Raw genomic sequence first — 26,378 nt, forward strand, 5'->3', positions numbered from 1 at the left:
TGAATGTCTTACAATTCATTGGCACTCACTGCGATGCAACATCATGGGAGTGTTAGCATTTGTAGACAATGTGGGTTAAATGCAATACTTTTTAATGAGATTCTTTAAATAAGAAATCCAGAATCCCTTTGATTTAAACTACTCTCAGAGGGGACATTCCCGTGGGTCAATGTAATTATTACCCCTGGAAAAGTGATCCGCCAATCGACTTCCTACTTAAATGTTAGGTAAACAGACGCGTGTGGAGTAAGGAAACTTTCCCAAAGTTTTACCCTGCCCGGGAATCAAATTCCGGTCCTCCTGCTTGTGAGGCGAGTGTTCTAACCACTAACCTGCAGGACTCCAAATATAAATAATCTTTGCATTTTATCTACATATGATCCACTTTTGCAATGTGGATAAAACATTCAAAATATATTGGGTGGAATCTGCAGTACATCTTAATAAGAAATGTGTAATCAATGAATTTTCCAAACCTGGAATGTGCTGAAGATTGCATCCTGTTCAGGAATCTGTTAAGAAACACCAGAAACTATACCCCATTAGGACACAATTTTAAAAAAAAATGTTAAATGGAAATTGTGGTGTTGGGACCACACATTTAATATGACTTGTGCAAAGTTTTGAGTTGTCAGACTTGCATAGAATATAAACTCTTGAAGGGGACTTGGGCAGATGTATGACTTGGGTGATTATACGATTTATACAGATCAGACTTTTAACTGTTTTATCAGTGAGTTTTACTGTATAGAGGATGGTGGGAGTGGGGAGTGACTTTGTGTAAGTCCAAAATAGCACAATGTAAATAAAATCCTCTGTGATAAGGCTGGATCCTGTGATGTTCCTATAGATGAATACCTGCCTGAATTATGGTCGCTCACTGCCAGGCTCTCACAGGAGGAATGGAAACTTGTGCAAGGCTGCTCAGTGCCCGTGGAGTCCACCCTGACACAGATTTCTGAAATAGGGCCCAGCTGCTCTGTGACAGGAATGGTTCCCAGCAACTGGCCATCAGGGCGGAAGGATTGTTTCACATTTTGAAAATAACCAGGTCTAAATAAAGAGTTTTGCTGAAGAAACACTTGGAAACAAACCAACAGAATACAAACAACGGTGCCAGCTTGGACCTCAGAGATAAGAGCGGCCCCTTAAACCAAATTTATAGTGAGCTGAAGAGAATGTCTGGTGGGTGCTGTGGGGAGATGCAACAAGTCTCTCAGATCAGTTCAACCAAAGCCAGGAGACAGCAGTTCCTATCAACCCCAGTGTGGGTTAGACTCAGAAAGCACTGGCTCCCTCAACTAAGCAATGAGAAGAAATGTACCTACATGGTTGGGTCAATGGATTAAATTGGCTAAAACATAGGTAGGTGAAAGTGAGATGGCAGAAAAAAAAACGAGGACAGAAATAACACCAGCTGAAACTAACTCCACTAAGATAGAAATGCATTTACTTCAGTAAAAGATGTATATTTTGTTCAAACATTGAGGCCCCCCCTGAACCCCACCACCTCTGGCTCCTGTTTCCATTTGCTCCCGTGCACAAATTGCGCAATTTTCTCCAAAGGAAAAATGAAGTAAACCAGGAACTTTAATAGCCTTTGAAAACTTTTATTTCTTTTTCTGCAGATGTCCCACAGGACATTTTCCTTGTGGCTGCCAATCCCCAGGCTTTGCTTATCCTGCTGCTGCTCTGTGGGGGGTTAATGAATTAGAGGGACTCGCTCTTTTTGTTCTTGCAATGGGATTGCATTTCCTCACTGGATGCTTAAAAACATTAGAAGTTTGGAACGAGAGATCATTCAACCTATCATCACCCAACAGTTCATATGCAATATGCTGAGACAAGGACATTACTCAACTTGCTCTCTCAGTACCTCTATATAATAATAATAATCCTTGCATTTGATGTAGCGCTTTTCACGTCGGGAGGACGTCCCAAAGCGCTTCACAGAACACACTGTAAAGTGAATTGACTGTATATTTGTGGGCGAACGTGGCAGCCAATTGCACACAGCAATGTCCCACAAACAGTCGTAGATTGAAAATGACCAATTTATTATTGTTTTTGGTTTTTTGGAGGGATTATTATTAGGCGTGTGGAGTAAGGAAACTTGCCCAAGGTTTCGCCCTCTGCCTGGAATTGAACTCAGGTCTCTCACTTGCAAAGCGAGTGCTCTAACCACTGAGCTACAGGACTCCACTCTAGTCTGTGGAGCTCTTTTTCCTCAATCGTAGAATCGTGAAATTTGACAGGACAGAAGTACACCTTTTGGCTTATTGAGTCTGTGCTGTCTATATCCATCTGATCTCGCTTTCCTGACTCTTCTCTTCTGCCAACATGTCACTTAAGTGTTGAACTTCTGCAGTGGAATTTCAACATTTTACTCAATATAAACAGCTGGCAGTATAAACAAAGTTGGGGCATAGTTATATTCATCTGAGCTTCGCGATTCCCGACTCTTGAAAATTCCATCTAGTCTAGTGTGTAAGATCATTTTGTCTTTAAAATTTAAAAAATCACGCAGAACTCTTAAATTCAGTCTTAATTTGAAAGATGTACAGAACACAGCTCCATCAGTCAGGACCAAGGAAGCTGCTGCAGCCAAAAATACCAAGTACAGTATATACACTGACTCTTTAACAGCCGCCTGTTAAAAATAAATAGGTTAGAAGGAATGGAACAGTGGCACATGATAGCAATCTGTAACATCATAGATAATCCAAAATAGAAGGGAGGAACATGGGAACAATGAGAAAGTGGTGCACAGAAATAAATGTTATTTTCGATTGCATTTTATTTGCCTCTTTTAATGGTGTGTGGTTAATATACAGTAAGAGCTGTCCTGACATTTGAATCGTTTTCCCACTGTTTGCAAGCGACAATTTGTGTGGCTTCCTGATCTACAATCTGCTCACACAGTCAATTAGAAATGCATTCACCCACAACATGCATACACACAAACTACATACATACAGATAAATACACAAGCAGCACAGTTTGTGGTATTAACTAAAGAATGAGATTGAAACCACAAATAGTTGCTCTTTCATTTGTGACTTTAATAGAGGAATCAGGAAATCTGCAGACCCTATAAAAAAGGTTTTTTAAAAAAACCTGTTTTTCCCTTTCTCCAGAATCATCCATTCGTAAAATATAAATGAATCTCCCACAACTCTTTCCGATTGCTGTCTTAACAAACATGTTCTCCTCCAAATGAAACAGAACAATCTAAATCCCACTTCAGAGCTTTGGCTTTTATCAGCAAAGTTAAAGTTACCAGGTTTACAGAAATAATAACATTCAGAACGTTACCGTTTAGGCACTTGTAATTTACACTTTCCTGTCTTAATTCAGCCTAAAACCTCTGATCCATCATGTATCCAACACTTACCTATTCATTCACACCACATAAAGAGGCTTTATCTCAACTGGAAGGCAATACCATTTAATCAATTAATCAAATAAAGTTTGTTCTCCAATAAATACTCTTGATATAATTTCAATTATTTATAGTCATTTATACAAATATATATATTGTGTATAGTATGGGTGAAATACAAAACTATGTAAATTGCTTGATGTGGAAGTTGGGCTAATTGTGATATATTTCGGTTTTATATTTTTAAGCTATTTTCCATTTAAAAAACAATTTTTCTGCTCAAAGATTAAAAAATATCCTATCATCCATAATAGCGAGGTTAGTCCTGGTTTAAAGAAGCCCTATTTACACAACACGGAGTGTTTAGTTGCAATGTTACTGACTTGGGGGAAAAAAAATGTTACCTTTAATTTATAGTCTTTGGTCAAACTGCATACAGTTTGTTCGAACAATTAGTCATGATGAGAATTTTCTTGAAACATATTAAGAGGATGCAATAATAGAGGCACAATTGCAACCCCAGTCTAGGGTATTGTCTTTGCATCTTCAAACCTAGGTCTGGGGTTAGTGAACAGATTAACAGACTCCCCACGTTCCCAGGTAAGGAATGGCCAGCAGATACCTCCAGAGTAAAGACTGTCTCAGGTGTTTTCTTATTCATCTCCAGTCTGGCAGTGGCCTGACCGTTCTATCCTTTGTTCCATTTTATGGCTTTATAGCCATCTCCTCTCTTCAGTGCAAAGAATGCCCTCGACTAGGCCAATAATAATAATAATAATCCTTGCATTTGATATAGAGCTTTCACGTCTTCTAGATGTCTCAAGCACTAGGAGGCTAATCAGAGATGGCGATGTCCTTGTGGTGGTGGCCTCCCCTAATTTGCTAGATTTCTCAAATGCACCGTCTGGTGGCTGGCTCACGCAACACTGAAAATTGTTTCTCCAAATGCTTGTGGTCACTATTTCCCCATCTCAGTGACACGTTGCTGCCCCATGCCTTTGTGATTTCCCTCAGTACAGGAAGACAGAAAAATAACTCAGCAGGAATGAAGCAACATTTCCTGAACTTACAGTGCTTTAGCTTTTTCAGGCAGAGGATCCGAGCAAAATCTAGAACTGGTGAGCTGACTACCCTGACCCCATCCCAGGGCACTAGCTGGAGGGACGCAGATCACAAGCTTGCTTTGTTCAAAGGAGAAAGCTCTTTTAAGCTATGCCCATTGCCAGCAGAGCAGCAAAGGGCAAACTCCACGTCTTGGAACCTCTTCATTGTCGGGACCAGTTTTACACCGAGTTGCACACAGTGTGCACACACTGATCTCACACCAAGTTACACACATGCAGAGTTGTGATCACCTGTCATCATGGGACGATGGGATTTTAAAATGTTTTTAAAACAAATGAGCCTGGACAATTAGTGCCACTGGGTATTAGTAACCATGGGAGTATCAGATTTGAGACCTAGGTTTTTAAGTCGTGGTTAAAAATCCACCCTCGGCGGCCGTGCCTTCAGTCACTATGCCCCGAGGCTCTGGAACTGCCTTCCTCACTCCCTTCACCTCGTTCCCTCCCTTCCTATTTTCAGGTCTCTGCTGAATGACCTTTCTTTTCGACCGCGCCTTTGGTCACCTCCCCCCACCTCAGTCCCGGGATCCGTTACTGTAAAGCGCTCTGAGACGCAGTCCGGCGTGGAGGGAGCTACATAAATCCAAGTTGTTGTTGTTGGAGTCACACTACCTGCCTTAGTGAAACTGTGAACAGAGACCCAGAGTGAAAATCACCTAAGACCGTTTCCACACTTGCTCTAACGTGCATAGATGCCTCAAGGTGCTGCAGACCTTTAACAAACATGAAAGCGAAGGGCCACCACCTTCTCAGGGCAAAAAATGCTGACCCCGCCAGAGTTGCCCACATACTGCGAATGAGTAAAAAAAATCAGCATCAGTTTCTCGGAAACAACTGAAATAAAATGGACATTTTTTTCTGCTTTGAGTTTACACGGAAACAGAAGAGTCATTCAGTTGGGGGCAAGATGACTTTACACCTCTGTGGACTGTAGCAGATTGGCTTGTTGACTATCTGTCTGCCTCTCCCTTACGCTGGCTATAAAACTTCTTGCACTCCTTGCCCAGGCCCTTCAGCAGCTTTTCCTCTTTGGACCTGTACAGACGGACGAAACTGTCTGTCTCCAGCAGTATCCTGTTGAGAGTCCGCTCATAGTTCACGTGCCTCCGGGCCATTATTATGTATTCCTGTTTCTCCAGGAGTTCGGGGCAGTCGCAGATGTTGGGCACCCACAGATATTCCCTCCTCAGGATGGAGAAGTTGTTCTTGTAGTTCGTCAGCACTTGAATATCGTAGCGGGTCTCCATCCCAATGGCTCGCTTACCAATAATCCTGCCGCGGAACACTGAGACACGGATACACATCATTCAGCCACGCTCAGTTCAAATGTGTGAACAGGAAGTTGCACAGGCTAAATCTAATTCAAACATCGATTCTTACTGGGTCAAGGTTTACAGCTTCCTTACAACAACGACAAGATTGCATTTATAGAGCGCCTTTCACGTCGGGAGGTCGTCCCAAGGTGTTGGACAGTTGGGTCGGGATCCGAGCAGGGGGGAAATGGTCAGGGTGAGGGGTGGGAAGGGAGGAGGTGGTAGAGAGTCGAGAGGGGAGGTGAAGGCACGGTTGAAGAGAAAGGTTTTGAGACCGGCCTTGAAGGAGGAAAGGGAGGAAGCAAGGTGAAGGCACTGGGGGATGGAGTTCCAGATGGTAGGGTGGTTAGGGCGGGGGGTGTGGAGCAGACTGGAGCCAGAGGAACGGAGGGTACGGGCAGGTAAGTAGGGGGATAGTAGGTCAGAGAGGTAGGAGGGAGCAAGGCCGTGAATGGCCTTGTAGGTGAGGATGAGGATCTTGAATTCGATCCTCTGGGGGATGGGGAGCCAGTGGAGGCGAGCGAGGGTGGGAGTGATGTGGTCGCGAAGCCTGGTGTGGGACAGTACACGAGCTGCAGAGTTCTGAATGATCTGCAGCTTGTGGAGGGAGGTGCCGGGGTCCAGCCTTGAGGTGATAAAGGCGTGGACCAGTGTTTCAGCAGCGTGAGGGGTGAGGTAGTGCCGTAGTCTGGCGATGTTCTGGAGGTGGTGGAAGGCGGTGCCAGTTGTGGCGCGGATGTGGGGAAGAAAGGACAGCTCAGGGTCGAACAGAACACCTACACGAATGAATACATTAATTTTTACTCAATTGTTCTCTCAGATGTTGTGCGTTCCAAGCCAAGCCTTATTCTCACAAAATAAGACAAGATTTTCCTCTCTACCTGACTGCAGGGCACAAAAACAATGTCTTCCCAGGACTGAACAAGATCTTTTTCTATTTCTATCATTGAGAATTCTCCTGACAAATAAGCACACTCCTGAAATGAATCTACCCTGTGTAAAGCCTCCTCAAACCCAAACCCCAACCCTCAACCCCTCAAGCCCAGGCACTTGAAGGTGTCTCCTGAAGAAGGTGCCCTTCTACTCCTGATGAGCCAGTAATTTCTGGCTTACTGCTGAATATTTCAAAGCTCGACCAAAACGGACGCAGCAGGCGAGATCCAAAAAGGGAAATCAGACTGAAGGGAATGGATATCTTCCATTTGCGTACTTACCAAAATCTTTTGCACAGAATTGCCGGAGACGATTGGACTTGCCTCGCACTTTCCTACACTTGCCACAGTTATCTAAAAGATAGGGACAGAAAATAATCACATTCAAGGGTTCTGGAGCAGGAGATTGAACGGACGAGGTACCTCTGATGAGCGGAGGTACCTGGAAAGGGGTGGGGAGGGGAGGAACGAGGCAGATATCTGTGCTGTCCAACATATTGAATTCACATTCAGACACATAGTGAAATGATCATAGATGTCAACACCAGCGTGGGTTACATACTGAATTTTTTTTTGCTTTAAACTGTCCCATCTAATGCTTCTAGTTCATAGGTAAGATACAGAGTAAACAACCCTCTACAGTGTGTTACCAAGCATTGCTTACTTGCACTGATGTGACATTTTTCCAATTTCCAACACAAGTCCTTTGGTCTCACTGAGTTAGACGACAAATCAGAATAAGATTTGTGCAGCGAGAAACTCGTCTCAGACTCAGACCCTTGAAGCAAAGAGATGGAAAGGTTTTTCTGGTCTTCTCTGGATTTAAACCCACATCTCAAAGGTGAGATGGAGTATGTGGAATTAGGAAGCATCACCCAGTGGATGAAGGCTTGCAATGAGCCTTCTGTTGTGTCTCCAATCCCTCTCTGCAGAGCCTCTCAACATCACTTTATCTATGTTAATGTACGCAATCAGAAATAACAAATTCTTGTATCTCAGTAGCATTAAATTAAACAGTGATGTTTCACGAACCAGTGAAAACTGTTCGCGTGTCCAGATTTATTAATCGGCTAAAGAAATAACATGTTTGATTACAGAAACAATAAGAAAGTGAATAAGAGTGAGATGGATTCTGGCAGATTGCTACATTCTTTTACACTTAATACCATATTAGGAGAAAGTATGAGTAGGAAATCAAGCCAAATATTTATCAGTGTCGGAGCCAAAGCATGTTCAGCGTTTTGCAGTCAGGCTGCTCTGTTGGAGCTAAACACTTTCAGGCGAAGCCACACAAAAAAGCACGACCACTTGCTGGTTTTACAAGTGGGGTAATTATTGTTTCATGGCTTTAATTTGGCATTTCTTTAAGAGCACCTGGGGAACAGGGGAAAATATCTCTTTTGGGAAATTAATGCTAGGTCCTAAACATGGAGCCAATCTGATCCTGCAGTAATAATAATAATCCTTGCATTTCATATAGTGCCTTATCACGTCGTTGAGACGTCGCAAAGCGTTTCACAAAATATATTGTAGAGAAAATTGGCTGCGAATTTTGTGGGCAAAACACGGCGGCCAATTACGCACAGCAGTGTCCCACAAACAGTCGTTTCTAGTTAAAGGTAGTTACAGCAGTGAATAAAACAGCCAGAGGTAAGATTCAAAGGATATAGATATAGTAATATCAAATTAGAAATCCAATTCATATACCATGCTTGCTGAATAGAAGGTAACCTCAATTCTCTTACAGCTTACCTGGGTTCTGACTTCACCTGATATTCATGCAGGTGTAATTTTCAATAGAATCGCTGAAAACGCTGTTTGATTTTTTTTTAAAAAAGCACCACGGGAAGCGAAAGACTTGTACACAAAGAATGGTCATTTAAACAGGGCGCAGAGAAGGGTGCACGTCACCAGTTGTCCCTTGCCACGGAATACGGAAATTTCATGCTTAAGCAGTCAACAACAACTGGCGCTTGCTTAGAACCTTTAACATGGGGCAAACATCACAAAGTGCTTCACAAACATGATCGGCAGCACAGGTAGCAGTGAGGAGAGGAAGGAGCATTTAAGTGTTTTGACCAAAGGCGCGGTCATAAGGATTATATTTTAAAAGGAACTTGAAGATGGGGCGAGAAGGTACAGGGTGAAAGGATTTTGGGAGAGAATTCAGAAAACAGGACCTAGTCTCTGTGAGTGGGTTGTAGGCAGGTAGGAGTTAAGTGTATCAGGGTAGACTTTGCCCCCTGTTTCTGGTGAAGCAGTAGGATGGAACAATTCACAAAGGGAGCAAAAGTGTCTTTTCACTGTCATTAACTTTAAATGAAACTGACAGGTTTAATTCTCCCAAACCAGCTTTTATTGCCAGGGTTGAGGGCACAACCACTGAGCTGCTCCTCTCTGCTTTTCCATCAAAACTAATGGTGGAGGCCTCTCGGTTTATAAGCATTTGAACCAGATTAGTGTGGGGATTAGGCCTGGCGTTCGGCCAGTGGCCATCGGAGAAGCGGCTGACGTCACGCAGCAGAAGGCTCCTGAGATCCACTCCCTCACCTCTCATGTGTAGCAGCTCATTGCACTGCAGGGACAGGAGTAGGCCACTCAACAAAAACTTGCATAGTGCCCCTCATGCAGGGTATCATCCCAGAGCACTTGACAGTGGCGGAGCACGACTCCAAGCCGGGGGGAAGGGAAGGTGACCGTTGGCACAGTCGAATAGGAAGGACTTCAGACACAACCTGAAAATGGGGAAGGGAGGGGAAAGGCGGAGGGATAGAGGAAGAGTGTTCCAGAACTCCTCAAGCCTATTCCACCATTCTATTAGATCATGGCTGAGCTGTACCTCAGCTCCATTTACCCAACTTTGCTCCATATCCCTTGATACCCTGACCTAACAAAAATCTATCGACCTCAGTCTTGAAAACTTGAATGGATCCAGCATCCACAGCCTATTAGGGGACGAGAGTTCCAGATTTCCACTACCCTTTGTATGAAAAAAAAGTGCTTCCCGATTCCACTCCTAAATGGCCTAGCTCTAATTTTAAGATTCTGCCCCCTTGTTCTGTATCACCCCACTTCCCCCCGTAAAAAGTATTAATTACAGTAAAGTCTAGCAGCTGTTCTGTAGGTAGACATGAGAACCATGTGTCAAAAAAAGGCATGAGGTGAATCAACAGTTAATCTGGAAGATTGTTGTCTAATAATGTTGTTGGTTAGGGCCAGGGAGCACTAACCTGGTTTGGGATCCTCTGGCAGGTAATTCACGTGTGGCCAGGCTTCCCGGCGAGAGCCTGGGTCATAGCGGTTCTGGACAGTGGGGCTCCGTACTGTAGGGAGGAAAGAATAAAATGAAGCACCCTTAGGGCTGAAAATACCTCAAAACATCAACATAAAATCACACTTCTCCTCACAACCTCAAAAGCCATCACACTTTCTCCTCCAATTCACTCTGTCCAAGGTCCTCAATATTATGGAACTTTCTCCTCTATCAACTCTCCCTTTCTCCAACACTAACTGCACCACAACTACTACGACTTGGCATTACTGTTTGGCATGAATTCTTTTTCATCTCCAACTCATTCCAACCTGCAACTTTTACCCTTGGCGTTCCGCAACTGAAAGAATCAGGGTTAAATTTCCATCACGGGTTGGTTAGGTGACCCACCTGTTGTGGTTGATGGTTTCCATGGTGCATGCGTAAAGGACTGGGGTGCGTCAATGATCACTCGCTGGTGCTCGCGGAGGGAGTTACTGTCGCGGTGATACAAGTTGTAACGATCATTGGGAAGCCAATATTCATACTCAATGCCGGAACTGTTTTCCGTAAACAGAACCTGTGCAAATATTTAACAAAGAAAGAGTAAGAGGTTACATGACTGTCTGCCCAAACCATAGCAATTTACAGAAAAAGTCATTCAGCCCATCATTCAGCCCAGTTTTCTGGCTCTTTAAGAGAAACCGAATTTAGGAGTTTTCCAAAATTCTGCACCATTTTACATTTTAAGGGAATCAATGGTCTGAAATTTGTCATGAAATTTGTAAGTTTGGTCATTGCACTCGTGTCCAGCACAGTGGGCAAATGCACCAATCCACTGGTTTGCTACTAGTCATACAGAGCAGGAGAGTTCAGGGTTTGAATCAGCTGATCTGAGCCATAGTAGCAGTTGGGGCATTGTACTTAGCCTTGTTGTCCTCTGTTTCAGGAGGGAGAGAGAGAGAGAAAAAAACTAGGTTTCTACTGCCGATTGCTTTCTCGTAGCCTCTGCTGGAGTTTACTCGAGTGCAGACATTAATAATAATAACAACACTGGTGAAACCTGCATTCGAGCTTGGCTCTGATGCTTCTTAGATGAACAGCTTGATCCCATTCACTCTCTGGGCTCATGCACAGAGGATGGTCAGAGCCCGTGGAATGGGGTGGGTGGGGGGGGGAAAAGAATTGGGAGCCAGTGAGAAAACTTCAAAGACTGTTCCATCTTCCAGAAATGCAGTGTTTTATAAAAACCCACAGTCCAATAAACATGTCATAGAAAGGTCGTAAGCCTTGGCACGGATATGAGTTTCGCCTCTCACCTCGCTGGAAAACTATGGTTTTTTACTGAGCATCTGTCACCAGCTATTTTTAATCCAAATGTGAACTATGTTCTGGCACTGTACCCAGAGCTCACATCTGCAGTGTGTCTGAAAATTTACCTTACTGGTTTGCTTGAGATCCTAGACTCGCTCCCTGAGAGTGGGTCTGAGGTGAATCAGGACTTACTGTACAAGAGGTGGGCAAATGTAACGGAAGGCGATGGATAGGTAAACAGAGTGGAGGGTACACATGAAGGATTGTGTAAATAGAGAGAAGGGACAGTGTGTTACCTACTCTTATGAGTTCAAAGAAACCACAAGCGGAAAGAAACATCACAATTCAGTCAGTAGCAGAACATGTAATGCATTTGCACGATATGGTCCTCAACCAACGATAATCAAGCAAAACACCAGACTATTCATCTATCCCCACATCTAGATTACACAATCTGCTCGCCCTTCCCAACCCCCCCACCCGCCAACAACACGGAAACAATGGAACATTTGTTCGTCACAGTTTGCACCCATCTCACTCTCCACCAATGCCACCCAACCAAAGCATTGTCCAGTTCTGTTTTGAGAGAGTTAAATGATGCAGCACCATCTGGTTTTATTGGGCATGTGTGGCACGTATTCACTACTCTAGAGATTAAAAAACATTTCTTTCTTCTCCAGTTAACTTTGAGGTTCATTTGTTTCACAGAGAAATGACACTTCGCAGGTCCAAGTCATTACGCAATTGCTAGCAGTGATCTTGAGCTAAAAATCACTGAGTTTCATGAATACTTGGGGAAATTATAGAGGAGAGTATTGGATGGACAGAGACCACTTCAGCTTCTCTTATTGCAATCACTTCTGCTGGGACTGTAGTAAAGAGCTTCCTTAAATGAATCACGTTGTTCATTAGAGCCCCTTGACTTGGATATTTATTTATTGATAGTTTTATCATTACCATTATATGCAAATCCTCTTTGGTAGGGCCCATCGCTTCAAAACTCTCCTTGTTATCTGCGGATCGTCTGTAATGCACTTTGGTTCCTGCCACTGGATAGGTTCCCGGCCAGCTAATCACCCAATCACCATTGATGACATATTTGTAACTTCCATTCCTCAGTGCTATGGAATGAACCAAAAGGGGTAACAAATCAACAAACAAGCATGTCTAGTTGTTCCTCATTAAAATAGCAATATGGCATAAATAGAACACTTGGGCCTTACACCCAACGATTTCCAATGGGAATTTTTAATAAGGGAATGATCTATTTTCAGCACGGAGTTCCCCCAGGTCATGCTTAGAGTCTTTACTGGATTAAGGACACATTACCCACACATTAACCACCAGTTTTCAAGAGGGAATTAGATAAATATAAAAGGTTATTATGGGAAAAGGGCAGGAGAATGTAGAACCAAAATGCTCTTTTCAAAGAACCAACACAGGCACAATGGGTCGGATTGCCTTCTTTTGTGCTATAAATTTCTTTTGTTCCACAGTTCAGAAACTAAGGATTTAGTAGTCTTAGAATTCTCTTCAATAGGTGGAACTGATTACATGTCCCATTACTATTACCCCAACTGAGATGAGCTAACTCAGCATAGACCTAGGCCTAACCTTGCCACTGGACACTTTGCTCAGTGAGTCCTTCAGGGAATTAGTACGAGTTCTTATAAAAATAGAACATCTTTGATCTGATTTCCTTATCACTGTAAGAAGCTACAACATCATATCCTCACCAGCAATCTTTCTGTGGATTCGGACAATAAATGCCTTACGTTACTACATGCGTAAATGCATGCAGTTGTAGATGGTGCCCTCATAAACATGCAACATTCACCAAAAAATCGTGAGCTCAGATTAGGATTATTATTCTGATGCAACATTCTGATTACAAAGGCAGATATCTCCATCAGGTTTATCACTCAGAGAGACAAGTTCATCTTTGGGCAAGTGAAGAAATCTGCATATTGATGGTATCAGAGCTTAGCTTCCCACTGTAGTTTTAGAGCTCCAAGGGATTTTACCCATTGTTAAGTTACTACAGCGGCTACAAATAATGTGTGTACCTGCAGAGACAGGTCAGACAATTAATCAGAGCGTCTGAAGATAAGGGTTACGGTAAGTTACACCTGGGAACATAACACTGACATCTAATCATGGCTATAGACTTGTCCATAGTTGGGGGAGGGAAGTATGCATAGGGGCTGACGTCTAACCTTCATCCGTATGTTTAACTGTGTACAGTTCACCTTCTCTCATGTGTAAAAACGCAATTGATAATTGGAATAGTGGTATCCACTGGAAGCAGGGAGATCTTAGTCGAGTTGGATCAAGACAGTGGTGTTTTGTTCTGGTCTATAAATTTCCTTCATTTCCCTCTACAATCCCCAAATATGATCTTGTCATCAAAGAGAAGGCAACAACAAGTTAATCAGGAATCAGCAGTGACTGGAATCCAAGATCTTTAGCCTTGGGGGTGCAAGTCTCGTGTGAAGCTGTTACTTGGAATTAGAATTATTTAGGGTAAATCGTCCTTATTGGTTGGATAGGATATAACCTTCATTCGATACATTTTCCATGTGCCAATCGAGGCTTGTACCATCAAGTCTGATCCCTGTTTATCCAGGGCAATGGGTTTGTATTTATAAAGTTCTATGTCTATGTCTGAAGTGGGTATCAAAATCATAATCCTAGTGGGAGCTTTCTTCACATCCAATTCACTGTGCTTAGAGTATAAACCTCCATCCTACTACAATATTCATTTGGATGCATGACCTACTTCCAAGCCTTGTGGAACAAACTCATGCCAGTTTCCCACCCCCTCACTCACACTTATGGACAGGATACAAGATAAGGCTTGTCTTGATACACAATGCTTTTCACAGCTGTAGCCTCTGACCTTGCTCTCTCCATCACAATCTTTCCTTTCTCTATTTTATTGAGACTACAATGATTGTTGCTCCTATCAACTGTCCTTTCTTTTTCCTCCAAAGCTCCAAATATCCCATTCTACACGCCTGTCTCTGTGTGCTCATGAAACCCCAGCAATGAGGTTCCCACACGAAATTCCCAGGGATTAGAATGGAGTACTCTGGGGACCAAATCCAGATAACAGGACCTGGAAGGGCAGACCAGTCACTGGGGGCAGAGAATCCTTCCAGGACTGTTAGATAGCTGCTGTTAACCATGTAAGCCAAAGCCCTAACGGGGAGGGTGGTCCTAGCTGGACAAGCAGCAGGAAAGCTTGCTAGATAGCAATATCAATGGCAAGCTACACGGTTTTAGCTGGTTAGACTCCAGCAGTCCCCCAAACTTTGGCTCCTGCCAGCCTGTGGCTAATACTTTCCGGGATTAGGCAAGCAGAATGCTTCCCTCCAGGGAGAGAGCCCACATTCCAATCCAACAATTGATCTCTGGGATTTCCATGTTTAGGTGGGATGCATGGAATTCTCATTTTGGTTTGGATGGTGATGGGTTAAGCATGATGATGGGTTTCCACGTGTCTCAGATACCCAGCTACACACCCCACCCCCCAAAAAAAATTCAGATAACATATTTTCATCCTCAAACTAACAGCAGATCATTCGTACAGTCAAGGTAAAATAATTTCTTACCCAGATAATTCTTGCTGTTGTCAGTCACTTTGATGTACGTAGCACCAGCTGGGATCATTGTTACCTCATTGTATCCAAAGGAGCCTAGAGAGAGGGGGAGAGAGTCTTACAGCCAGTGACTTATTATCGAAGAGTGCCCAACATTGTAAAAGGATGCAAGAGGCAGTGTCATTATTGATTGAATGCTACAACGAGTAAATGTGCCAATCAGGGGATTACTAAACTGTGTAGTTCAGAATCCATCTGGAGTTTGACGATCCCAGAGATCTCCTGACAGATTGTAAGGGGGCTACAATTTGGCTCAGTTCCTCTAGAATGGTGGGTTTGGGGGGGGGTTCGAAAGAATCAGCCAGCGATCCTGCTCCTGATCGCTACCAGATGATTCCCCATCTAATAGCCCTAGATGGGAGGGGTGGGTGGACAGTGGATGAGGAATATCAAGTTCAGATTTAATATCTTCCACCACCCCCCAATACCCTGCCCCCTCCCAACACTGACTGCAAGCCCGGAGAATCTGCTTTCCGAACTTCACAATACAAGGATACAAACAACTGGTGATCAGGAGTTATATCGATGGAACAACAGCCCGACGACAACCACCAGCGCCATTACTGCCCCCACTGCACCACTATGGACACCCCCCCGATTTTAAAGCCTCTCCAATATCTAAACCGGGGGTTGCAGGTCCGTAGTACTGGGGAGGAAATTTATTTGTGAGCTGGGGGGGTGGCATGGGTTAGAGGGATGGGATTTCAAGATATGAGTACCCAACCCTAATAATGCAGACCTCTACATGCCACACACGCATGTTTGCGTGTGTCATGAACTACATGTGCATTCCACTCAGGGGCTCAGGGTAGGATAGCGGGAATGACGGCCCATTGCTACAGGTAAATACAATGTAATGTACTATAACACAAAGTCACACTGATCACGATGCTGTTATTTTACTGTGTGGATCGAAAGACAGATAGACACGAAGGAGCAATCCCTGAGCCAGGGACCAGGCGGAGCAGTCACCAGGGTTGTGGAGTTGGGTCACGTAGATACTGTGGTAGTGTTGGCATGTGTTGTTGTGGCCCCCACACACCCGGCACACGTCCTCCTTCTCCTCCGAGCCCAGAATCTGGTCACAGCCAATTTTCTGTCAGGGACGGAGAGAAGGCAAATTTAACCCTGGGTCAATAGAACACAATTTACGCTGCATCAGTTCATTCCTCTTTGCTGTCCATGGTTCTCTTTCCTCCTCCTCTCCCATTGGTGCATGTAGCGCTGCTCCACAACACCCTCCAATACCTCGTTCCAAGTGACTTTTATTCGTGTGCGTCGAGGATTGACAGGGTATCGACTGCCGAGCCTCGATACTGGTCTCACCCAATAGTCGCCATACACACTTGCGCACTCCTTCCAGCAGCCATAGCAACCTCTCCCTCAAGACTTACATTTAAGATAATGCAGAATATTGCAAAATGTTTAATTTGAAGCTGCCTTTTCTCAGTTCACAAGAAGAAACCGGATTCCAAATTAAGATTGAATGTATCCGTTTTACAAAATTCTGCTAAGAACTTAAATTCGCAAACACGAAGCCGAAATCGTGAGGAATCTCAGGTCTCAGAAGCAGGGAACACTGACTGGTTTTCTCCCTATTGCAAGAGACCTGAGTTCATTTCCAGGCAGGGCGAAACCTTGGGCAAGTTTCCTTACTCCACACGCCTAATAATAATCCCTCTAAAAACCAAAAATAATAAATTGGTCATTTTCAATCTACGACTGTTTGTGGGACAATTGGCTGCCGCGTTCGCCCACAAATATACAGTCAATTCATTTTACAGTATATTCTGTAAAGCGCTTTGGGACGTCCTCCTGACGTGAAAAGCGCTATATCAAATGCAAGGATTATTATTATTATAGCTGCTGAGGCCAATTCCAGCCCAATTGGTGTCCTGACTGAGATAGGCTCACTAGGCACACTCTGTGTGCTCCATTATGAAGTGAAGCTGACAATGCACAACACAGTGAATAATTTCCACTCTGCGTCCCAGCTGTGTCCAAACCCATGTCCTCACGTAGAGCACATCTGGTGTAAGCTTAATGGAGTCACTGTGACATTGGAGTCAATCCTGTGGCCATCCCAGGAAGGAATGCTGAGACCCTGACCTCGGCCTTCAGCACAGACTCTCTCTCTCTGGTTATGATGCAGATAACCATTTTCGAGTTGATTCATTCAATTGATAAATAAATACCGTGGAGTATTAATGACCACACACCCTATATAAGATTTCACTGCTCATGGCCAGGATCGTGCAAAGAAGCAAAGTTCAAAGAAACCCAATTTTAGTTTCACCTACAAAAATACACAGTGAATTCACTTCACAATATATTCAATGGCGTGCTTTGAGACGCCTCAATGATATGATAAGATGCTATCAATTGCCCAAGTATTATTATTATAATAATTCCACACTCGCAGAAATACTCGCTCTGATCATGAGTACTTTAACGCCTTTCAATAATGTCACTTCTATTTTGCTGGGGATAGGATCAATGGCCGGAGTTGGAGTCCATGTTATAATAATAATAATCATCACATGGAGGGGGAAAATTCCAAGTGACCCTTTTGACAGACACACACTAATACATAGCAATTAACTTCCTCCACCTGCCTCACACCAGCACTCACCAGGCATTTTCCATTGATGCAGACATCCTTCGAGTCCGGATGGCATTCGGTTCCATCCAGGACTCGACCAAAACTGTAGTAAAAGTTCTGACCTTTTGCTAAACAATTGAGCTCACATGGGCTGACACCTGCAATAGAAAAAACAATGTTCACTACTCCAGCAAGACAGTAGCACTCATAGAGACTGTGACCGGGATTTCAGTGGAAATATTTACCTCTCATTCACTCAAAATACCCAACAGCACACAATGGATTTATCCTCTCTTACAGAGAGAATCCAGCCATGCAAAGATCGAATCACGCACTGGTGCTGCCAGTAAAAGGGGAGCAGTTTGAGTGGTTATAAGAAGTGATGGTTTGGAGGTGATTTTTCATCATTCTATGCATGTGCCTGGGGGTGCACAGGCAGAGGTGAATATGTTTATCTATATGCATGGAGCGTGGAGGTATGTGTGCTGCGTTCATATGCGTTTGTACAATGGTGTACATACGCTTATGTGCATGGGGTGTGGGTGTGTCTGAGAGTGTGGTTTGTGTATGTATGCATGTATGTTTGTATGTATGTTTAATAGTCCTGTGTGTGTGGATGTCAGTGAGAACAGGTTTAAAGCTCTGGATAGGAACACTCTACTGATACTCACTGTCTGGACTGCAATGACGAGGCAGCAGAGATGCCTGCTCCCAGCAGACAGTTCAGTGCCTTCGGGACAAGCCCGGAATACATTCAGCCGGTACCTGGCAGGCCCTAGTGGCACCTACCTCCATAAAAAGGAACCCATTCAAAATGTATATCTTGGTTTCTAAGCACAGACTGGCCATTGTACACAGTGCATTGCATCTCCCGGAAATCCAGCACTCCATGGGGACAGTCCTGTAGCACACAGAGAGTTAGTGACACACAAGGTGCATACCGCCTACACATGCTATAACCCACTCCTTTCCCAGTCAGCCACACCCCCACCCCCAATAAACACATACCTGACCATCACCAGCACACCTGCCCGCATACAGACACTATAACCCTCACTATAACCCTCCTCCTAGCCACACACATGCACAGACACATCCCTGTCAGGGATCCAGTTAAATCCAGGAGTGGATTTTGGAGTGCAAGAGAAATAGAAAAACAGAGTATTCTGCTTTCTCCCACTACTGAAGAGTAGAGGAGCCAACAGATAATCCCAGGATTATCCACGCAGAAACCCAGAGACAGGATGTGGCTGCCTGGATTCCTAGTTGGTATAAGTCTCACCAACATACAATATGAAGTGAAGTCAGGGCAAAAACAGGTAGCAAGCAACTGAATACAGTAGTTCCCTGGAAGGATGAGAGGAATGCAATGTTACCTCAGTACTGCAGATCTTATATTGTCGCTGGGTCCCAGTACAAGTCTCTGCAATGGGGTTCCTAAAACAAACACATTCCAGTTAGAAAGCTCATTTCTGAAGTGACACAGCTTCAAGGCTACAAAATGTATCATGGTTTTAGCTTCAAGAGCATTGACTGAACATTGTTTTTATTCAGTGTTTATGTAGGCTGGTCATTTTGAGATGACTCGACGACCTGAATAAGACACTATAGCCATTCTTCTGCAGTTCTTATTGAGAACTGTCTTGCAAAGGAAGATGGACTCTTAGCATTTTTGAATGATTATACTGCAAGATTAAGGTTTGAAGAATAAAAAAAACAATAACCCTTGCATTTGGTATAGCACCTTTCAGGTCAGGAGAACGTCTCAAAGTGCTTCACAGGATTTGTGGTGAAGTGTAGTGACTGTGTGTTTTTGCAGGTGAAAAGTAAGCCTATGAATGATTTGGGGTTTCTGGATGCGAGGCTGGTACCTGATGATGCAACTCCGAGTCCTGGTGGCTGCTCCTCCCCCACAGCTCCTGGAGCACGGGGACCAGCTCTGCCACTCGCTCCACGCGTTGGCAAACCGTAGCTGACGTCGGAATCTGTCTGGCAACCAGTCAGTGCTCTGAGAGAGAGAGAGAGAGAGAGAGAGAGAGAGAAAGAGGAGGGAGAGAATCAATTTATATGTGCGAAAGGTAAAATAAAGCCATGTAAAATAAAGCTTTTTTTTCAATAAATTGTCTCATCACATCAATACATCTCTTCTCATATCATTACTCTCAAGCGTAGTGACTGTATTTGATGGCCAGGTGTGTCACACACAGCCATGAGGCGAATTATCAATTTATCTGCTGGCCGAGAAGATGGCAAGGGAAACTCGCTTCTCTTTCCAATAGTGTCACGGGATCTTTAAAGCCCACCTGAACAGGTAGATGGGATCTCGATTTAATGTGGCTCACGAGTCTCAGCTTAGACTTTTTCCAGATTCTGATTCCAATGTCTTCCCTGAAGAGGCTGTGCTGAGGCCAGAAAGCTAGTCATCAAATTAGAGTAGGTTTGTCACCATTAGCTAATCTTTGTGTGTGAGCCTCAAACGTGAAAAACAGTCATCCCAGGAAGATAGTCATTATTCTGAACCTGCAGGCAATTCTGAGGGTTAAAAGAGATTATATTAGTGTTGCGGTGAGAGTTATTTTCATGCAAGGGAGTGTAATCCTTTTTGGAACAAAGAGAGAAAGAGGGGCAGGAATGGTGAATTGCTGCAAACCAGAGCTGGGAGTGATTACGCGAGTCTGCCAAAGTCAGAGGGAGGCAACGCGGACAGCACTGGGTTAGTCGGTATCTGTGCTGGGTTAAATGTTTTTTTGTTCCACATTAAGAACTGAAGCACCCACGGGGAATCATTCCACTGCAATGAAGGGATAATGATGCATGTTCAGACCATTAATGTGATTCGCACTCCTGCCAGCAAAAGCAGCATTGCCTGCAAAGCAGCAGACACCACAAGCTGCTGACGCAGCTAATTAATAAGCATTAAAGATATATCCCAAAGTGATGAAGCCAGACCTCTGGGGAGGGCTGTAAAGGTCAATTTGCTGCACCCAAAAAAAAATCTGGAAAACGCAGGAGTCCCGACTGTTTTTACTTCTCGTTTTCTTCTCTGACTTGACTTCCTTCCGCCCCTATCCCCATGTGGCACAATTCCCTGTCCTGCTCCCAGCCTCCAGCCAATGCTCCTTCTCTTAGCCAGCCCCCGTAGAGCACGAGAGCAGCAGCGATGGAGCCCGAGTGTTCCCATAAATCTCTCTCCCTTTTCCCCTGTGGGAAAGCTGGGTCTGTCCAGCTGTGACCTGCCGTTGTGAAAAGATAGCCGGGGTGGACAGCTCGTGGTGCCGAGGATAGCCATTCTCCCAGAAAAAATATTTTGTAGCAATTCTATGGATTGACAACAACAACAACTTACATGTATAACGCCCTCCACGCAGAGTAGTGTCCCAGAATGCTTAACAGTGGCGGAGCCTGACTCCGAACCGGGGGGAGAGGTGAGAGTAGGCACAGTCAAAAACGCAGGTTTTCAGGCGGGGCATGAAAAAGGGAGAGAGGGGGCAAGGCGGCGGGATTGAGGGAGAGTGTTCCTGAGTTTCAGGGCATAGTGGCTGAATGTGCGACCTTCGATGGTGAAGCAGAGGATGTGAGGGACAAGCAGGAGGCCAGTGCTAATCGAGTGGAGGTGCTGGTGGTGGATTGGGGAGTGAGGAGGTCGGAGAGGTAGGGAGGTGCCAGGGAGTAAAGGGATTTGAAAACAATAAGGAAACCCGTTAAAATTTCCGTTGACAAGTGAGAACGCCACTACGGATGTTAAAATGGTGTACCCACAGGTCGATGAGAGTATCCAGGCATCCCAATTTCTGTAACGTGGCTTGCTTAATAAATTACTCCACTAAAAGTGTTTTAGAATTGGTTTCTTTTCAATTAAAAAAAAGTTTAGTGGCTCAGTGAAGAATTAGAGTAAGAAAGTTGTTCATGACATTGAAGCTGTTTCATTCAGTGTCCTATGTATGTTTGATCCAGGGTCGCAGTACACATGTTGAAACCAACTAAAACCAGTCAACCCAGGGAGACTGCAGTTTCTCTGGAACCTCAGGGCTAAAATAAAAATGTGAGTGTTGGTTCCATAAAATGGTCTGAGGTCAGCCGTATAATAGTTAAAGCTCGGAAATAAAAGTTGCTACTTACATGTCCAACCAGCAGACATATTGCAAGAGATAAAAGGGTGAGGCAGGTGAGGGTTAGGCATCCAAACACAGCCCTAGAAAGAGAAAACGTCAGAACAGCTTTTAATGTTGGCCACACCTCTCCATCCCAACGTGCTGTGGACATTTTGCTGGGTCAGGTCAAGCTATGACATCGATAATACAGATGATCCAAAATACAGGCAGCCACTTATTAACACCTTTCACTAAAGAGAACATCTGAAAGTGCTTTAAATCAACACTGTTCCTTTGAAAACAGGGATGGTCACAACTAATCAACACCTAACAGAAATGGACTCTTTCTTCAATGAATCAGATGATGGAGACACTGTCTGGAGTAGAACTGCCCCCGCCCCACCACCACCATTTTCCCCGGTTCCTTGTTTGTGCTGAATTGGATGATCTCAGTCAGGGCAGTCGCTGGGGCTACTAATGGCCTCAGTGCTCCCTGGGTTTATGGAGGGTAATAATAATAATCCTTCCATTTGATTATATAGTGCCTTATCACGTCATTGAGGTGTCTCAAAGCACATCACAGGATATACTGTAAATTGGTGTGACTGCGTATTTTGTGGTTAAAATTAGCCAAGTTAAATATTAAATAAGGCTTACATTTACATGCAGAGCTGTTCATCTCAGGAGGCTGTATCAAAACGCCTCACGGGATTTACTGTAAAATACCTGTGTGGCAAAGTTTCTGCTCTTGAGCTCCTATTTGGAGAGTGTGGAGACTGGGCTAGGACAGACTTGGACTGGTCTTAGATGCTCCCCGTGATTGAATACCCTGTCCACACTCAATGATGAGACCATAAACCAATAAACTTTAACTGGACAGGTGGACTGAAGTCTAAAACTCTCCTGGGTAAAGAGTGGTAATGGGAGAGTGGGAAATGATTGCAAAGTACAAAGTGTTTGTACTCAAGTGCCATGGTTAATTTTCAAAAGATTTTATTTGTTGACGGTTCACTTTATTCATTGTTTGCATAGATGTGTGAGCTCAGGAGCCAGTCAGACAGTATAAACTGGAGTCATAAACTTGGGTGCAAACTGCCCAGTGCCTTGGGATATCTCCCTAACTAGAAAGGCACTATATGAATGAAATTTGTTTTCATTCATCAGATTGTCGAGTGCCTTGGGACGTTTTAATGGAATTGGAATTGACATGCAGATAAATATTTGTGTGTGGGGATGCGTGTAAATTTGCACAGAATCTGAATTCAAGGCAGATTTTACAAATTGTCCAGACCTGATTACAATCTAGATTTGGAGTATGATTGTGTTCCCCGCCCCCCCACCCCATGACACAGTTGGCAAAGCCACGGTGCAGAGACCCTGTGTTTTATGATCCTGAAATGGTCACAGGTTCAATCCCCAGTCCGTGCCAAGTTAGCTGATGGAGGTCAGAGTCACAGTGTATTTTAGCAGCACTGATTTGGGGTGGGGGGAGAATCAGCCACAATTTCCCACTCCTGATTGCTGCTGAGTGACTTTCTCAAAAGCACAGAGTATGTGGCCAGTATTGGGCTTGGTTCCCATGCTTCATAGCTTATAAACGTTACAGCACAGGAGGAGGCTAAATGGTCCATTGAGACTAAGATTATGAACTGTAGATAAGGAATCCCAATTCCCTGCTCTTTCCCCATATCATTGTACCAGTATTTTCTCCCTCTTTGCTTGCCACGTTCACCCACAAACTAACAGTCCCACCATTTTACAGCAGGGTGGTCAAATTGGTGGCCTGTGTGTCTGGAGCCCAGGCTCGGCGGGAAAAACACGATGCACCACTTAACAGCAGAACCCGTCAATTACTTTCAAACCAGTAGCAGGAGAGACACACGCAGATACAGTGAGATACAAAGACACGCAGTGACAGAGAGAGAGATAAAGAGACACACACACACAGAGATACATAGGCAGACAGAGAGAAGACACACACACCAAGAGGGAGAGATATAGAGACACACAAACATAGCGAGAGAGACAGACGGACAGATACAGAGATACACGCAGACAGAGAGATACACACACGGTTACACAGAGATGCACTTCAATCCACAACTGTTCCACAACCGCAATTGGCTGCCACGTTTCGCCCACAAAAATATACAGTCAATTGACTTTACAGTATATTCTGTGAAGCGCTTTGAGACAGCTTGAAGACATAATAAGGCACTATATTAAATGCAAGGACTATTATTATTATAGGTACACACACACACAGATGGATACCTTGTCACTGACTGTTCTGTCTTAAGGTTTGTATGAATTTTTACATTGCCTAATTAAAGTTTGCATTGCAACTGCAATTTAGTACAATTTAGTAAAACAATGACACAATTTAAAGCACAGGATGTCTGGATGATTCTTACTGGTTATCTTTAAGGAAGGTCTACACAAAAATATTGCTTATCCAGCCAGTGGACACTTAGCAAATCCAGCATCCAGCCCTCAGCAGCCCAAAAAGGTTGAACCACCCTGTTTTTACAGTATATACCACGAAGCGCTTTGGGACATCCTCAGGATGTGAAAGCCATTGGGACCGAATGTGAGCATTATCATTTTCCCATCAAATATTTACGCGACCAAATTCTTTTAAGATGTTATGGCCTCTATCGTGACTTGTGGCAAAACATTCCACATTCTGGTATGCAAAACCAAAGGCACCTCTTCTGCTGATAACAGTGGGGTTGTGCAGGACTTACGCATTGAGAGGAATGATCACTTGGATGGAATAGGGAGGGCCAGTGATAACTGGGTTGGTATCTCAATTGGAAAGGGAATAACTCGCTCATCACTGATCTACACAGTATGTGGTGCAGTATTTACAGCATTGCACAGCTCTCGTGTTGGGCAAGATCTGATCCATCAGAGTTCGGTTCACTCAACATGTTGAAACATACACAGTGGAATTTCATCATATGAAATACATCGGAAAGGAATGTTCATTATAACACGAATAGACGTGTACTGTACAAAATGGACCTAACAGATAAATCTGTACGTGTAGCCTCCTCCATGCATGTCAGGCAGGTCAGCACTCCTCTCAGCAGCCAGACTGGCTCATTTGGAGTTTAAATTGCAGCCTATTTTCGGGTGAGTCACACTCTCGAAAGAAAATAACCAGTGCACCATTTGCCTGAACAAATCTGCAATCATAAATCACATAAAGGTGTTGTCTCTCTCCACTCTGGCAGCTCACTTCACCCCAACCCACCCACCCAGACCTGAGTACACTGCTCGCCTATTTTACCCTAATATCACCCAGTGGTTCAGGCACAGACAGAACAGACAGACAGACAGACAGACAGCCAGACAGGTGCATTACCTGCGGGTGAGGACAAACATGCTCCCAGCGTCAGACCTCCAAATCCTTCCACTGAAACGCCTTCTCTCCTCTGGTGACTGCGAGTACAGTAATATGTGTAGGATCCGAGGAAGAGACAGAGAGTACAGTGCAGCTGGTGATAGCCAGAGCTCACAGCAACGATTTAACACAACACTCCGGGATCAATCGCCCACAATCTACGACCCCAGACCCATGTGAGCCAATGCCCATCGCAGAATCCGGGGGAACGTTGCATTTCTCCCCCCACACCCCCCCACACCCCCACAAAAAAAAACGAACCACGCAGAAAAGCAATAAACTGCACTAAACCAAAGTAACCTGCGGGGGGGGGGGTGGGGGGGGGCTCTCCTGGGGGGAGGGCAGATCAGATCAGATCAGATCAGATCAGACAGGTATCTGACACGTGCCCATCGATCCCCTTTTTATTAGTTCAGGGACATCCTCAAAAAGACCAAAGGACACGACAGAGCGAGAAGGGGAAAAGTGCCGAAGGAAACCACACAAACACACAGCCGCCAGGTAGGTACAGACAGAGTACACACACACACACACACACACACACATATATATACATATAATATATATATAAACCGCACCAGGAATTCCTCTGCTGTGCAAAGTCCCTCTCACTTGTGGGTGGGTGGGTTGGGGGGTGGGGGGGGGGGGGGAGAGAGAGATAACTTTGCAATAAACGTTTTGTTTACATCAGGTTTCCCCCCCACCACACCCCCCCCCCCAAAAAAAAACAAAACAAAGTCCAGCTGAGAGTGGAGAGTGTTGCCCCCTTTTCTCTCCTGTCAGTGCAGATGGTGTGCTGGAGCCCTGTTGCTGAACACACTCAGTCTCTTCTCTCAGCTCCTGGTATCCAGATGTCCTCTCTCTCTCTCTCTATTCTTGTTAACTCCTCTCTCTCTCTCTCTCTCCTCTCTCCTCTCTCTCCCTCTCTCTCTCTCTGTGTGTGTGTGTGTGTGTGTGACTGTCTGTCTGTGCATCTCTCTTCCTGGACTGGTCTCACCTCCGGAGTGATCGGACGCCTCTGGGTCTCACCTGTCCATTCGCAAGGCTCCCTCGGTGAGGGTTAAAGGTGGGTGAGATAGCTCACAGCCCCTCCTCTCTCTCCCTCTCCCTCTCTCTCTCTCCCTCTCTCTCAGCTTCAGTCAGTTCACAGGTCCATGTGAACCAACCTTCAAACACCACAGTGCCTCATCTCATTGGTGCCGACGCTCATCGCGGATATTATTTTCTCTCTCTGATTTATATCAAAAGTTTGCAAATGCTTCCTGCATTTTTTTTTGATTTCCCCTCCTCCTCCTCCTC

The 26,378-nt window shown here is 44.4% G+C and overlaps 1 protein-coding gene across 2 annotated transcripts; it reads right to left on the reverse strand.

The window, feature by feature from the left end:
• Positions 1-5,067: 5,067 nt before the first annotated feature.
• On the reverse strand, positions 5,068-26,378 carry adamtsl5 (ADAMTS like 5). Of its 2 annotated transcripts, none has more exons than XM_007908630.2 (14): positions 26,109-26,378; positions 25,041-25,117; positions 21,699-21,771; positions 19,451-19,587; positions 18,956-19,016; positions 18,369-18,480; positions 17,610-17,737; positions 15,950-16,073; positions 14,930-15,013; positions 12,273-12,436; positions 10,413-10,581; positions 9,982-10,074; positions 7,034-7,105; positions 5,068-5,791 (listed from the first exon to the last, which is right to left on the reverse strand). In XM_007908630.2, the coding sequence occupies exons 2-14, from the start codon at positions 25,058-25,060 to the stop codon at positions 5,457-5,459; spliced, it is 1,572 nt and encodes a 523-aa protein (XP_007906821.1). In that variant the 5' UTR covers positions 25,061-25,117; positions 26,109-26,378; the 3' UTR covers positions 5,068-5,456. The 2 variants fall into 2 exon arrangements, with proteins under 2 accessions (XP_007906821.1, XP_042199057.1); XM_042343123.1 differs by lacking the exon at positions 26,109-26,378 and adding an exon at positions 25,658-25,680.

The sequence above is a fragment of the Callorhinchus milii genome, unplaced genomic scaffold (genome assembly GCF_018977255.1).
Source record: "Callorhinchus milii isolate IMCB2004 unplaced genomic scaffold, IMCB_Cmil_1.0 Scaffold22, whole genome shotgun sequence".
In the NCBI taxonomy this organism is placed as follows: Eukaryota; Metazoa; Chordata; class Chondrichthyes; order Chimaeriformes; family Callorhinchidae; genus Callorhinchus; species Callorhinchus milii.